At 38.8% G+C, this 16,440-nt stretch overlaps 1 protein-coding gene across 1 annotated transcript; it reads right to left on the bottom strand.

Annotated features, from left to right (window-relative positions):
* Positions 1-334: 334 nt before the first annotated feature.
* LOC587665 lies at positions 335-16,102 on the bottom strand. The gene is made up of 9 exons (XM_030991206.1): positions 16,043-16,102; positions 15,656-15,722; positions 15,008-15,217; positions 12,969-13,070; positions 9,523-9,624; positions 8,989-9,090; positions 8,367-8,468; positions 1,191-1,783; positions 335-879 (listed from the first exon to the last, which is right to left on the bottom strand). Exons 1-9 carry the CDS (start codon positions 16,100-16,102, stop codon positions 436-438), a joined length of 1,782 nt encoding a protein of 593 aa, XP_030847066.1. The 3' UTR covers positions 335-435.
* Between the last annotated feature and the right edge of the window lie 338 nt (positions 16,103-16,440).

The raw sequence follows: 16,440 nt of genomic DNA, 5'->3' as shown, positions 1-16,440 counted from the left end.
AATGAATATAATCCTTACGTTCAATAACCAAGCAGTTCCAAATTACTCGTGCATCCGCAAAAACATAATAAGTCAAGATAAAACAACATGATATAACAGTTTTATGTTCTCTCAACAATCCACATGGACAATTAAATACATGCAGAGCTGCCAACATTTGATTTGGGTAATCAGGGAGATTTCTGAGAGAGCAGCATCGAACGACTTCATTGTTGGCGGGAACCAAGAATGGCCTTTTAGTGCCCCTGGTGGGGGGGGGGGCAGGGGGCAGGCCCCCAAAAGCTCTTGGTTTTAAGCCTCTTTGAAACCCTTTTAGAACACATTTTTTCAATGATTTCTCAAAATGGAAGGCTTTGATATGGCACATTTTATTTGCATACAATTGATAACATATGAACTTCACATCATATTTCAGACTATGAACTCCTGTTACCTCTATTGTGAAATGGGGGATGTACTTGTGGAAGGCAAGGACTGGGGTGTGCTTGAGGGTTTTCCTTGAAGTGACTGGTAGGTTGCTTGCTTGAGTTTGCTAAGGAGGTCCTTGCTATACTCCCTTTGGTAGCATGGGACATCTGTGTTGGCAATTTTCTCTGTTAGGAGTGCTTGAAGTGTTTTCAAATTCATTGATCCCCTGAAATCAGTTTTGTTCTTCCTAACAATGCTAAAAACTCTTTCACATGAAGCATTGGAATGTGGTATCACAAGCAAAGATTTCATCACTTTGCTCAGAAGTGTGTATTTCTTTGAGCCATTGCCATCCTCCATCTTTGAAATTGCAGACCATTTCTTGTCTATTCTCAAGTTTTTGTTCAGGATCTCTGGTTCCCCTGAAAAGTCTTCAACCTGGTATTGTGCAAATTCCAGCTCAAGCTTGTCCTGGGGGGTGTTTCACAAAGATCCTAAGTTGAACTTATCTCTAAGTTGGACTTAAAATTCATGGGAAGCCATTAGCATCCTTGAAAACATTTTGTAATTTTTTTTAGAAGGCATAAAATGTTGATTCAAATCATTCATATTTTCTATTATCATGGGAGATTTCATGTTCTTGATGTGGAATTGATGAAAAGTTTAAAATACTCCAATTTTTGCTTTTGAATATATTTCATTTTAAGGCTCCAATGGCTGTCCATACTTTTTAAGTCCAACTTAGTGTTAAGTTCTACTTAGGATCTTTGTGAAACACTCCCCAGGTCTCCATTCTCTGATTGTCTGTTCAAAATGCAAGGGTACTTTTCAACAAAGTATTGCACAGATGAAAATGACACATCTCTTCTGGAACTGACATCAATCACTTCAGCCTCCTTAAGGAACTTAACATCTAGTGGCCAGGTTTTCAAGGCATAGTCACATGCTGATTCATAATACTTCCTCACCGACAAGTAGAAGTATGTCAAATCAGCATCTGTAAGACGAAGGGGAGAATCATCTTCTGGGCTTGTTGTACTCTCCAGGTATTCCTTGGCATCTTTTCCAATCATTAGATCTTTATCTGACTTCTGGCAATCTCTCTTACCATACTGCACTTTCTTGACATCAGAACATTCAACAATCACTGTTGGCTGCACGAATCTAACAAGCATATCTTGGAAGGTTTTATTAAGCTGCTTATTAAGAATGTGAATGCAGGGTTCTTCTCTCTGTAGGAGTAGGTTGATGTCATCAAAGATCTTGTTACTGTATTTGAGGAAGTAACAATACAGTTTGGTTTGGGGTGATATCAGCAAACGATGGACTCTGACCAGACGTGATTCCTGAAGAATTGGTGCAGTCAAGGTTCCAGCTTACCGAGAGAGGGCGCTAAATACGATTTAACGGTCAAATTCGAATTTTCAAAACTAAGGATCGAAGCAATTCATAAAAATGATGCTATTGTCTTGCAATGTGTGTAACCTAACAAACTATTAAAGTTCATGATACTGGCATAAAACAGTCAACGTGCAGATTAGTATTTCAAATAAAAACATAAAATCGTGAGAAAATCCACCCTTCAAGTCCCGCACACGTGTTTATGAGTAAGTCTAAGTTTTAGGGAGATTAATGAGGTCCCCAACTACTGACGAAATGAACTCAGGTCTATGGTATAGAGGGGTAGACTATTTCTCGATTTTACAAATCTAAGAACTGTTCATACTAACCTGAAAAAGCTCTGTATTCCTTTTGTATTGCCCCTTGCTTTCGCGGTTTGCTTGTGTTTGTCAGATGTGATGTGGCGAAATACATCATTTCTTCCCCCACTCTTGATGGAGATATCTGCGCCGCAAACTGTACAAAATGCGTAGTATTCGCCTTTCGTAGATTTCCCAACACAAGGCCATTCCAAGTGGTAGTCATCTTTATATTTCTGATAATATTTCGACTTCGACATTGTCCTGGATGATATTTTAATACTCAAACAGAGAGCAAAATACAGCCTTGTTTTGGACAAAGTTGACTTACGCCTTCGGAAGATGCAAGTTATATCGATGCGTTCCCAACGGCAAAGGAGATCAGAAAAAAAAAGTCGGCTTCAAAATCCACTCTGCAGTAACACTGCCATGTTGGTATCAAATGATAATCCACTTAAAAATCACATCGCAAAAGTCCCCAAATCAATCCAAAAACTGATGTTGAAATGTGCAGTTTTTTGGGCCGATCGCAGCAGACAAAGTCTGCTTGTTGTATCAGTGCAACTTCTGGCTGCTCTGACGCGACCGATCGGAAACCGGCACCAACGTACCGGGACGCTACGGGGGCCGGCGAGGAAGCCGCCCGGCAGAGCAAGCAGGCGAATTGCTATCACACAAACACCACTCACATTATCACATGTTCCCAATGGTTTGTTAGATTAGCCCGCCAGTCGTTCGGCGTAACTCTCATTTATTACGCTGTTAAATAAAGTACGATAATCACGGTAAATTTATATTCGACGACTGGATAACAGGAAAATTCATATTACAGAATTGCCGTGTGTTTGTATACGTACGTACGAACTCAACATGCTAGTCTTGTGAAACAGTCGTTTATGAAAATAATACAACTTAAAATCTGGAAATCCGGGAGATTTTTGCATGGGGTCGGGAAAACGGGATATTGGGTCAAAATCCGGGAGTCTCCCGCAGGATCCGGGAGACTTGGCAGCTCTGTACATGTAATGATTGTTTGAATCATCTGAAAATAGACTTAAGATTTAATGAGCGAATATAAATAACTGTGCAATGTAATGACAGGAAGTATATAGTGAAAGCAATAATCCCTTGCTCTAGGTTCCCTTTAAACTCCAAAAGGAACTCCCTAGCTGGAGTAAAATCCGCTAAAGAAAAATATGATTTCCTCAATACAAGAAAGTGCTCTCTGTGCTCCTGTTTCACTGCATAAGCTAATTAAAAGAGAAACATTTTTTTCTACCAATTTTTGAATTAAAACATATTGCTGAAACTTCGCATACCGCTGGGTTTGCTGTTTTACTAATCAAATCACTCAAGTCCCTTTCTCCAAATAACTAATATTACTATTAAAGCCAGTTGCTCGAGCGTAGCATCACGGATACAAAATACAATATAATTAAATGTAATCAAGCTCATGAAATGTGTGTCGCAATCATTAGTTATGCCGATTAGAATTCACTAACTGCTCTAATCTATAACGTAGCAAAATACATCTCCTAAATGGGTCCAAAAGAGACCACTTACTTGACTACAAGACTGTTTATTAGTAGGTTATAATTAAGAGGCGCCACACAGTCCCTCTCTGAGAAACAAAGGTCCTGTTCACATTTATACACGACTTGGGTGCCGTGTTTCCACTTCGTTACAGTAAGTCTATGCCACTGGTTACAGGCTTGTTCATATTCTAGTTGTGAAATGGGTATCCACACACTTGCACGACTATTTCATTAGGCGTTCATTCATAGCATCAACAATCCTATTTAATTCTTCTACCGATTCTATACCTTCTAAAGTGTAATAGAAAAACAGTAAAAATAGTAAACAGTTATGTACTTGCAAAACTCATCAATTCATTATACTGTTTAATAACAATATACCGGCGATATATGAAGAGTTTTTTTTCTTCTGATTTTTAATACATTTTTAGATTTTGTATTTTTGTGGATTTAGCTCCTTTTGGAATAAAACATGTTATTCTACCTAAACAAAATCATATTTTCTCAGTAAAGTCACTGGAATTGTATTCAAATTTAGCAGCAAACCTTTCCTTTTAACTATAATAGTGAAATTACAACTAAAACAACCTTTTGAAAAGAAAGTAAACAAAATATCACAATTTCATTTCAAAAGGATCTAAATCCGTTCAATTCCAAAAGGAGCTAAATCCATGTTTCATTCCAAAAGGAACTAAATCCACAAAATCCAAAAATTTTATAAAAATCAGAAATAACTGTTAGATTTTTTTTTCTTATCATATATTATTGGTCCAGGGCAACACCTTTAGCAATATAACAACATAAAGGTACATGGTTAAAGGGAAAGTGGAGAAATTAAAAAGGTGATTTACTCAGTAGTACCCAAAGTGGATTTAGCTCCTTTTTGAATGAAACCGATTTGGATTTAGCTCCTTATGGAATGAAACATGATATTGTACCTAATTTTTTTCATACTTCCTGATGAAATTTTTGAATGTGATATAGTGCATTTTGTCCCCATGTAGGAAATCATTATTGTAAGACAAAAAACTCATTTTTGATAAAATATGGATTTAGCTCCTTTTGGAATCAAGCTCTTCATATGTATATTAACACTAAAGTAAATCAGTATAAACATACTCATCCAGCTCTTTTAATACACAATCACATACAACGCTTAAGTATATATTCTCATTGGGAGATTTGCTACACTTCACGGGCGATCATCTAACAACACAGAGTCAATGAGAATTCGGTACTTTGAGATAAAAATCCCACTCTCCATTCATATAACACGTACAAGTAGAAACCATAATGGCAGATTCTGCAGTCTTCAACTTAAATCAGAATTATGACCACAATCCTGTCTTCTAATCAAAAATTGAATCATAGTAAAATTGTAGAGTAAAGTCTCAGCCGGGGTAAAACTTTGAATTGAAACTTTTTCTTTCCAAAAAGTGTCAACAGTTGCTCCTATGGTTTCTATATATCTGAAAATGTTCCTATTCAGATCTATTCAACGTCATGTAGTTGATTCAATTATATGTGTAAGGGTGGCAGTTAAATTGGCAATTGTATACACATGTTTGTATTCGAATGCTTTCTAATTATCATAAAAACTCTAGATCTACTGTTGATTACCTTGGTATTAACCTGCAGTTTTTCTTATGTGCTTTGGGTTACTTAGTTTTTGAGGTTTATAAACCATTGACGTGATGTCATCTTCGAGTTTAAGCAGGCAAGATGTTGCAACCGACAAACGATTAAAGGTGAACGTGAGACCATGATAACCATATTATCATGTATCTAGAGATTTGCCCCCTCTAAAACACTAAAATGAAAGTAAACACACAGCAACAACCAAAACCACAACAACAACAAAGACAAAATCGATGTTTACCAGCAAGTGTTTGAGACTGGATCCGATTGTTCGGGTATCGCTGTTGTGGGTACGCTCATAGTAGTTGGAATCGGAGTTTATTCTGTTGAAAACAATGATTACAAGAAGTAACTATCAACAACAATTAAGGAACAGAAACATGAATAACGAAGGGGATATAAAATTGAACAATGTAATGTTCGTTTGAATGAAATACTCATGATGGACAACCACTAAAATATATTTATAGACAGAAGGAGCAAAATTTAACATCGGCTCCCAACATTGTTCGCGAAAGCCCATTCACGGGATAAGGTTACCGAACAAAATGGTCCAAATTGTTACATATTTTAAACATAAGGGTTGCCGCTCACGGAAAAAAATTTAAAAAAATAATTAGCTGGATGATACGTATACGATACGGTAACCTATAAACATTAAAACTGGCATTGTCAATGTAACCAGAGCTGACAGGTTATTCTATCAAAGCACAGAGCTAAATATTATTGGTTAAAAATGAAGGGGTAGACGCATCAGATCAAAGCGAATGACATAACAGTAGGCGCATGAACCCCTTCAGGAAACAGTGGGATTTTCGCTCTTTAGGTTTGAATTAATGCTTTACAAGAACTACTATATAGCATAATTCGTTTAATTTTCTCCTGCCAATGTAAAATAATTTGATATGAATGCATACATCTTTATATTAATTAATTTTGAGCAGCGCTTTGCTCACATTCTAAACACTTCTACTCTACCTTGGCATCTCGGGTCAAGGGAACCTACAGCACAATATTCAAAATAGTGTTGATTGGTGGTGAAACACCAAGCAGTGACACTTCCATCGGGGTTTCTGCAATAGTTTTCGTCTAGTCCCGCGTTAGGATAGTTAGCTGGAGTCCAATTGGGGATAGAGGTCCACGCCTGACACTTATGACCGTTGATGGTCTGAGATAAGTTTCCTCTGTAGTTCACTCCTGTAGGATCTGTCAGGCATGCAGGTGTGGCTGAAGAAAAAACGCAGAGTAATATTTGAAAAGAGCTTGCTAAAGTAATATTGATTCTAAATAACAATTTGCTCCACCTTTCCCCCGAAAAAGCAATTATTTACTGTTATGCAACGATTGATGGACAGACCAAATTAGAATTTTTTTGTGTCAGTCACTTACAGATATGACGACGCTTGACTTGAAGTGTAGGCCATATGTGACATCATCATACTTACCAGCCTGATACTTACGTGTCAGAATCACTTCCCATGCAGTGCCCACTTGAAAAACATTCAATATAACTACCTTCTAATAAACAAACAGCCAAGGTGACTACCCTCTAGCAAACACCTAAGATGACTACCCGTTGGAAAAACACCCAGGATGACTCCCCTCTAGATATACACCTAAGACTTCTACCCTCTGGGCCACAACCCAGAAATTGATGTTATCAATATGGAACTTAAATATAAATACATTAGGGGAGATAAAATCGAATAGTGTTTTTTCCATTTGTATGAAATATTGATGACAAATAACACCCATATGCATATGATTTTCAGCACACGCACATCCGCCTATACGTACACACCAATGTGATTCACACATTCATGTACAATGCAAGATGATGATGTTGATAGTGATTATACAATGATCCAGCAGCTGCCTGATCGGCGATAATATAACAGTTCGTAGTTAGCACATGGTTCAGATGATCTTTTAAACATAGATAAATTCCACTTTGTGCCTTTGGAATAATCACAGCACAGTCATGGAGGTGATTCTTTGTTTGCCCAATTGAAAGGATTACTTCCATCTGTGTTCAATAGAATGTATCATAGGAACATGCATGAATAATATTACAAAACTTTCGTGAGCATGTATCCAGTATTAGTCTAAGTGGATTTACAATTTTGTACAAGTGATCTTTGTCTGCGCATGAGCAGATTGTATCTACAAACTGGGCATTATGTCTTCAAAAGTATCGATTTAGGTCTAGGATTTTTAGGCTTTAGGTTAGGTGTAGGTTTGGGATTAAGGGTAGCTTAAGTGTTTGGTCCAGGGTTTAAGTTAAGGATTTAGTTAGTGAAGGAACTAGAATACGGAGTACTGTCACAGGAGCATTATGTCATACAACCGATACAATACAGCACGATCGCATAGGCTTTCGAGAAATAAATACTGGAGATCTATATACCCTATTGTACTGTCATTGTTATCTTAGCACATTCCAATAGCTGACGCACGATGCCACATCGCGGTGTCAAAATAAAGTTCAAATCCTACATAAAACGAATGAAATAATAAAGAACAGTTGGTGACTCTAAGGAAAAAAGTTCGCCATGGTAGAAGATCTGACATCAAAACAAAACCCAGTAACACTCAACGAAGCAAAATATAAATCTAAAGTCAGAACTGCGTATATAGTCAGAACGGAAGGATAATGATTGCTTTAATTTTCGATACATAGTTATTTTCATACGCTCTCGGGAAGGTTACAATAGAGCTATTGCCCTCGGCAAGCCTCGGGCAAATTTGAAGATTTAGGTGTGTTTTGTCAAAGTCGAAGGAACTTTCTAGCCAAATAGTTTATTTTATTGTATTGCTGTGGCGTATTTGCTGTCGATGACAAAAGAATAAGATGGGCACTTCCCCTCTTATAAAAAAAGTTTTAGCAACGCCCTTAATAGGAAAGGACACAAAACAGTCAGATAAAGACTAATACAGAGATAAAGAAAGGGACAGAGAGAGAGAGAGAGAGAGGGGGAGGGGGAGTGAGAGAAAGAGAAAGTGATAGAAGGGGGAGGAGAAGTGGCTAGACACAACATGATAAGGATTAAATGCATGATGTCATTTCATTGTTACTTTTACTTACTGGAGGTGGTGGTTTCTTCATATGCCGTTGTGTCTGACATCGTTGTCGTAGGGCTCGTCATGGGTTTGGTGGTCGCGTCCGTAGTCAATGATTCACTTGACTCTGAAACGATTTTAACAAACATAACAGAGTTAAAAAATTAACATGATATAGTTGATGGTTCAGGGTTATAAAAAATGAAAACATAAATTTTAACAGTTTATTTCTTTTATAAGGTATAATTTGTGTCCGCATATTTTTAGATTTAGTGGTGTTTTATCAAAGCCCAAGGGACTTTTTTGTCACATAATGTATCTAACTGTGTTCCTGTGGCGTGTTTGTTGTCCTTAAACTCGCGTTCTTAAAAAAAAGACATGTAATACCCCCACCCCCTCCCTAAAAAGAAGTTTCATCAATGGCCCTGTAAGCAACGGATAAAGAAAAAAGAGTCAGGTAGAGACTAATAGAGAGAGGGAGGAAGAAAGGGAGAGAGGGGTGGAGGGGGTTCGGCAGGGGAAATGTGTGAGAGGGGGAGGGAGAGACAAAGAGAGAGAGGGAGAGAGAGGGTGAGGGGGGAAGTGGTAGTGGCACATTATAACAAAGATCGAAGGAATGACGTCATTTCATTGTTTTTCTTACTTACTGGTGGTGGAGGTTTCTTGCGATGATGTTGTGTCTGACATCGTGGTCGTAGGGCCCATCCCGGGCTTGGTAGTCGATTCCGTAGTCGATGATTCTGTTGACTCTGAAACGTTAAAAACAAACGTAACTGAGCTAAGTGATCATGATATAGTTAATAGTTCAGGGTTTAATATAATGAACCCACACGTACAAATCAATGTGATTAGGAATGGCACCTAAACAGGATTAGAAGGCACAAACGTGGACAATTTAGCTCCAGGAAAATATATAAACTTTGAAAGCTCATTTCTGTTGTAAAGTAAACAAAAACAATAATAAGACGAGCACTTTCCCCCTTATACAAAAATGTTTTAGCAACGTCCGTAATAGGAAAGGACACAAAACAGTCAGATAAAGACTAAGACAGATTTTGAGAAAGAGAGAGAGAGGGGGGAGGGAGAGAAATAGAGAGTGATAGAAGGGGGAGGGGAAGTGGCTAGACACGTGATGATAAGGATTAAATGCAAGAGGTTATTTCATTGTTTATCTTACTTACTGGAGGTGGTGGTTTCTTCATATGCCGTTGTGTCTAACATCGTTGTCGTAGGGCTCGTCATGGGCTTGGTGGTCGCGTCCGTAGTCGATGATTCACTTGACTCTGAAACGATTTTAATAAACATAACTGAGTTAAATGACCATGATATAGTAAATGGTTTAGGGTTATAGAAAATGAAAACATACATGCTAACAGTTTATTTATTTTATAAGGTATAATTTGTGTCAGCAAAGCCCAAGGGACTTTTTGTCACATAATGTATCTAAATAAAAAGAATTGGATGAGTACTATCCCCCTTTAAAAAAGGGTTTTAGGAAATAGTAAAACCCTGTTAAAGGAAAGGACAAAGAAAAAGAGAGTCAAATAAGGACTGAGAGAGAAAGAAAGAGAGATTAGAGAGGGGCCCGCGGCGGCGTACTTTTCCCCCACCTGAGCTCCGGTCCCGCAGTATGAACTCATTTGTATACAGCCAAACAGAGCTCATCTTGTCAAAAACAAGCTTTTGCCTAGGACGATTTTCCCTACCCGGCGGCTTGCCGTGGATTTAGAGACCGTACGAGAACCTTCCGATTTTCATATCTACGGCGTGTGTGGTCACATATTCGGCGGGGCCCGGGAGGTGCCCGGTGAAAAGTGGTCGAGTGAAATGCAAGGCGCCCGTAAGGGTGCCGGCCGGTAAGCTTACGGGCTCCTTCCGATGAGCAGGTGCACCCATGGCTTCCGGAAGGTGCCGTGCGGTGCACTGAAATAAGTGTCCTCTGACATCCACACCTCCTGTATTTAAAGCTACGTTGCATATTTTGATATGCCGCCGTAAGGGGCCCGCACGGGCAATGTTCATTTCAAATGGGCACCGGGCGTCTGCCGTCCGGGGTCCATTTGAAATGAAGCTCTGGGCTTCACACACTTACACACAGTGCGTTAGCCTATATCAGCATGCATGGTTTGCATACATAGGCATAGGCTTGCAAATGTTTCATTTCTGCTCTAGCATCTCTACCTTTAGCAAATTCATTACAGATCTACAAATATCAGCTTATCAAATCGCTGTGAAAAACTGTTACTTAGCACTAAGTTACAATTACTCTAGCAATCAAGGATAGGCCTTTCTCGTCATCGAAGCCACTATATATTAAATGGACCCATTTCTAAAGATTGTACGGTTGAGAATTTATCATAGATCTATACACCTCTAAAAGGCTCTAATATAATATTAGCTTATGAAATTGCCGTTTAAAGTTATTACTTAGCGCCAGATCTTATGAAATTGCCGTTTAAAGTTATTAATTAGCGCTAGATCTATTACATCAGCCGTAGGAATGACAATCGCTGGAGCTCAGCAATCACTCACTGGACACCATATGAGGGAAGACGAAACAGGGGACGTCAAAGAAAAAGATGGAGAGACGAGTTGCAACAGTTCTGGGGACAGACAAATTTGCACCAACAGGCGCTGAACAGAGGCATTTGGAAACATCATGCTGAGGCCTTCATCCTGCAGTGGATTGACAACGGCTGATAAAGTAAGTAAGTAAAAAAGATCTAAATTTAAAATATTCTAGCAATCAATGATAGGCCTAATCGTCATCGAAGCCATTATATAGGGACTAATTTCTAAAGATTTTATGGCTGAGAAATTTATTATAGATCTACACCTCTAAAAGGCTCTAATAATATCAGCTTAAGAAATTGCTGTGATGTTCTCAGGTAAGAATTCCTGCAATAAAAGAAGTAACAAATAAAGCTGATATTATTAGAGCCTTTTAGAGGTGTATATAGTCTAGAAAATCTAGATCTATAATAAATTCTCAACCGTAAAACCTTTAGAAATGAGTCCTATTAAATATAGTGGCTTCGATGACGAGAAAGGCCTATCCTTGATTGCTAGATTAATTGTAACTTAGTGCTAAGTAACAGTTTTTCACAGCAATTTCATAAGCTGATATTATTAGAGGTGTAGATCTGTAATAAGTTTGCTAAAGGTAGAGATAGTCCAGTAGACGGTACCATATACCTTGTACATGACCTTCCAGGCTTCTTGGATTAAGATTATCAACATTATTACATACTGCACATATATGCTAATTAGATGATTATGCTAATTAGGCTAACTATACTACATCTACATGGAATATCTTCTCATGAAGTAATGATTAGTCTTTCAAAAGTGATTTACAATGTTGCATTGCACCATCTTTAGGCTTTATAGATAAACAATGACAATGATAGTCCAAGTTGTACACAAAGTCATGCTTATTAATATTAGCTCATTATGCTTATTATGCTATTTAAGACAATTTCATTACTTGAAATAAAAAACTTGTGTCATAAATGAATTCCTCGTCATAGAAAACCCTTGAAAAGTCGTATTATCCATGTTTTCAGGCTTTCTGGATTGAGATTAGCAACATTATTACACATGCACATTATGCTAATTAGATGATTTTATACTAATATGGCTATTAAAACAGTTGCCCAAGGTCGCCAAGCTGGCAACCCAGCTGAATTTACTTCAGTACCCATCTAGAACACAAATCAACAAAAAAAAAACTTTGTACTTAACAACTTTTCCAGGTCTGAAAAAAAGATGCTAGAGCAGAAATGGAACATTTGCAAGCCTGTGCCTATACATGCACACCATGCATTCTCATTTATGCAAGACGCTGTGTTTACGTGTGTGAAGCCCAGAGTTTGCACCGTTTCGAGTTTCGCATCTATAGCACGCCTAAAGCTTGATGAGCAAGATGAGCTCTGATTGGCTGTATGGAAATGAGTACATACTGGGGTCCGGAGCTCAAGTGGGAAAAAAAATTACGCGGCCCGGTGTTTGAGAGAAAGAGGAAGATATATGGCGTGTTCACACCGCAAGGGGGACCTTGGGCGGACCGTGGATCGCGCTATCGTAGCGCGACCCACTGTCCGCCCATTGGTATTCGCCGGATCCACACCGCATTGAGATAGCACGGTCTATCGGAGCACCCCCTTTTTTGAGAGGTGTTGCAATGACGCGTGACGTCATGAGCTCAGAGCGGTCAAAGAATCCGAGCGCTATTACGAACTAGGAGTGTTGAGTTGTACCGATTCAGATTCAGATGCTATCGTATCGTTCAGATGCTAGCGTGCTATCGTAGCTCGGGTTCACACCGGCAGAGATAGCGCGGTCTAGCACGCGCTAGACCACGCTTTCTCTCGTGGACCACCCCCAAGAGGTGCTCCAGTGGCACGTCGTTTTGGCTCGCCGTGGCTCGCTGTTGGGCGGATCGAAACGACGTTGTACCTTCCACACCACAGAGATAGCGCGGTCTAGCACGCACTAGACCGCGCTATCTCTGCCGGTGTGAACAGCCTCATAGAGAGGGGAAAAAGAGAGAGGGAAGGGGAAGTGGCTAGACACATTGTGATAATGATCAAATGCATGACGTCGTTTCATTGTTTCTCTTACTTACTCGAGATGGGGGTTTCTTCATATGTCGTTGTGTCGAATGTCGTGGTTGTTGGGCTCGTCGTGGGCTTGGTCCTTGCGTCCGTAGTCGATGATTCTCTTGACTCTGAAACGGTATAACAAACATAAAACTGAATTCCAGACTTCGAAGAGATTCGTAGATGGGGCATATTTTATCAGGTACCTCTTAAGGCGTTCGTACGAACGCCGTCTTTTTTTCTCGTTTTTTTCTCGTTAGAATGACTTGATTTCTTCTTACGTCAGACTTACGGCTAGCTTACGAGTTTCTGTTCTCGCAAGATGGTCGTACGTGTAACTGACGGCATTCTCAAGTCCTTCGTAAGATGATCTTACGATTTTGTTGTATATTTTTCGGGGATGCTAAAAAACCGCTGCAAAAATTGCATAAATTGAGTTGGTACACTTTTCGAACGTCTTACGAACGCCAGGAGTCGTTTATACAAAGGCCGTACAAGTCTCCGTTCGTTATGCGTTCTTACGAACGCCACAAGTGCCCTCTATGAACAACTTAACCCTATCTAGCCCGGGGAGGGGGGGGGGGGGTTGTACTGAAATGTTGTGACTCTTTTCTTTCGAGTCTTGCGTATCTTTTGAAAGAAATTTTTCGAAAATCGGACCTGCCTTTACAAAGTCACGTGTCCTTTTGTCTTTGCATGTCAGTCCGAAAATCTCTCATTTTTGTGATTTGCGTACAAAACATATGGAAATCTCATTTTTCAAATAAAGAGATAAAACATTAGTTATTTTGTCTTGTTTATAGTTTAGGTGTTTATTTTGGGGTAAAAATAGTTGAATTATATTTGGAAAGGAAATAAAACAACAAAAACAATAAAATACATCAGTTAAAAAAACAAAGAAATACATAAGAAATTATCAAAACAATAGATAACATAAGGAATAACCCTGGTTTTCAATTTGTTGTGTTGTATTATTATTCCAAATGGTCTAACAAATAAATGTAGTGAGAAAGAATACTTAAATATGAATAATGTCTGATTTATGGGCAAAAATATGAATTTTATGACCTTATTTGCATAAATTACCATAGTATTCTATACACTTCACTTGATATGTATGCAAATTTTCGCAGTGATCAGTCTTTTCACGGCCGAGATCATGACCCCCCCCCCCCCCCCCCACACCCGGGCTATGCAGTTTCAAAATAGCCCGGGCTAAATAGGGTTAAGGCATTCTGACGAACATCGTAAGAATTTGAGGATTCTAGAATTCTCGACCCTACGAAATGTACAAAGATCGTGCGTGGTTCTTACGATGTTATCACGACGTTCGTACGACCGCCTAGTGAAGAGTCGGTGTCGTACGAGGTTTTAAAAATCTTTGACAAGATTATCGACCTGTCTGCGAACTTACGTACGGTCTACTAACGCCTTCTTAAGAAGATCTTACGAAATGGTCTGAAAATCATTCGTACGGTGTTCGTAGCAGTTTTTAATGGTATTTGTGACCGAGGCTTATCAAAGTCGAAGAAACCTATATTTCAGCCAAATAATGTATCTAAATGTATTGCTGTAACGTATTTGCTGTCGTTGACAGCAAGGTGTTTTCTTCTTCATCATCATCTTCTTCTTCAGTTGCAACTACGGAATTTTAATTTACTCCCTGTAGAAAGTCTCTTCATGCTTTTTATTTATTAATTGACCACCCCTCCCCCTGATACGCCTATTATATTACACCTACGTTTATCGCAATGTCTCCCTTGAAACCCACGTGAGCAGTTACAGTTGTAGCCTACCATAGTCTCCACACACAAGCCGTTTTTACAGAGATCTTTGACACAATCTGCGAAATAAGTAAGAACGGGATAAAACAAAATATCATTACATTCTGCTCTGTTGGGTGTGAAAAGTAGTAGTAATAGTAATTATAATTATAGTGGGAGTGGATATTTATAATATCATTTCAAAATGTATGATCTGTAGTTTTATTGATTGATTAGTGAAGAAAAAAAAAGAATTTGACATTTGAGAACTAAAATGAATATCAAGAAAGCATGATACTAACCCGGGATTCTGCATATTATATGTTGGCCAGGAATTTTTCCAGCGATGACAGCAGGGGGAGAGAAGAGTTTTGGGACAGTCTGCAACATGGTGCCATTGGGTAGTCGCACCATGTCACACTTATAGGACCTCGGCGAGGTGCTTTGCTGGCTGAACTTGCCTGGACAAGATGTTTTCGTCAGCTTGGACGAATCCGACAAAACAGGCAAGACTGTGTGGAATAAAACAAAAAGAAAATCAATAGTGAACTCTTCCTCCTCCTGCCAGGCGCGTACGCAGGATTTTTTCAAGGGGGGGGGGGGGGTTAACATTTATAAATTTCGCAGCGACTCGGCCAGCCGCTGAATAAGCAGGAGGGGGGGGGGGTAAAAACCGTGTCGATGTGCCATATAAGTGCCCTTTTGTGGGGCATTAATCCTCATTACTGTCATTTATGACTTAAGGGCGTAGACCCCTAGTTGATATGCATAGAAGCATACACATGCTTTAGCAGTCACGCAAAACAAACACGGGCAAATTATTTCAATAAAATATTACTATTATCTATATCTATTAGGAATAAATCATTGTCAAAATAATTCCATAAATTGGAGTAAAAAAATATTCTAACTATATGAGCGACAGTGTATGAAGTCTATATCATTCTTACCCAAGGACAAAAAGGTTGCGGTACCAAACAGGAACTTCCACAATACACCGATCTGTTGGTCTTTAGCCTGTATTTAGAAGGAAAAAATTAGATTATAGAAACAAATAGGACAAGAACAAGAGTTTACAAGAACAAAATGACAACAAGAGAAAAAAACTTAATAGTGAAGTAATCATGGTGACCCTATCAGATATTATCAGATCTTGAGGTTAGTCGTGGCAATCGTGTTGATCAAAGGAAAGTTTTGGATGGTAAAAAAATAACACGATCAACCGGATTAACTGTCAATCGTGGTCATCGCATCACATCGTATTGGATCTTAACAAAGTGCAACACAAGGCATCTAATCGTGCTCCCTAATCGTGGTAATCGGGATCAACCATGGACCACGCTCTGATGAAATGTGTTGCAATCTGCCACGATCTGTAACGCTCTGTCAGGTACCATTCTTCTGGTCAAATGAATCATTTTATAGGAGTTGTTATTAGGCCCCCAAATGGTAACTTTAATGATTTTGTAAATGAAATTCAGTCAATTTTAGACAATCCACTTTTAGTTGGAAAGTCACTCGATCTTATGGGAGACTTTAATTTTAATTTATTATCTTGTAATAACGATAATCGAATTGATGTTTTTCTAAACATGTTAATGTCTTTCTCATTATTGCCCCTAATCACTAAGCCAACAAGAATAACAGAAGTTTCCAGTACTTTAATTGACAATAATTTTTTTTGTAATGTACAACCATATCCACCCTCTGGAATTATAGTATCTGACATGTCTGA

This window comes from Strongylocentrotus purpuratus, unplaced genomic scaffold (genome assembly GCF_000002235.5).
Source record: "Strongylocentrotus purpuratus isolate Spur 01 unplaced genomic scaffold, Spur_5.0 spur5_scaffold_2, whole genome shotgun sequence".
In the NCBI taxonomy this organism is placed as follows: domain Eukaryota; kingdom Metazoa; phylum Echinodermata; class Echinoidea; order Camarodonta; family Strongylocentrotidae; genus Strongylocentrotus; species Strongylocentrotus purpuratus.
The sequence above is the reverse complement of the archived record's forward strand: the minus strand, read 5'-3'. Positions and strand labels throughout refer to the sequence as shown.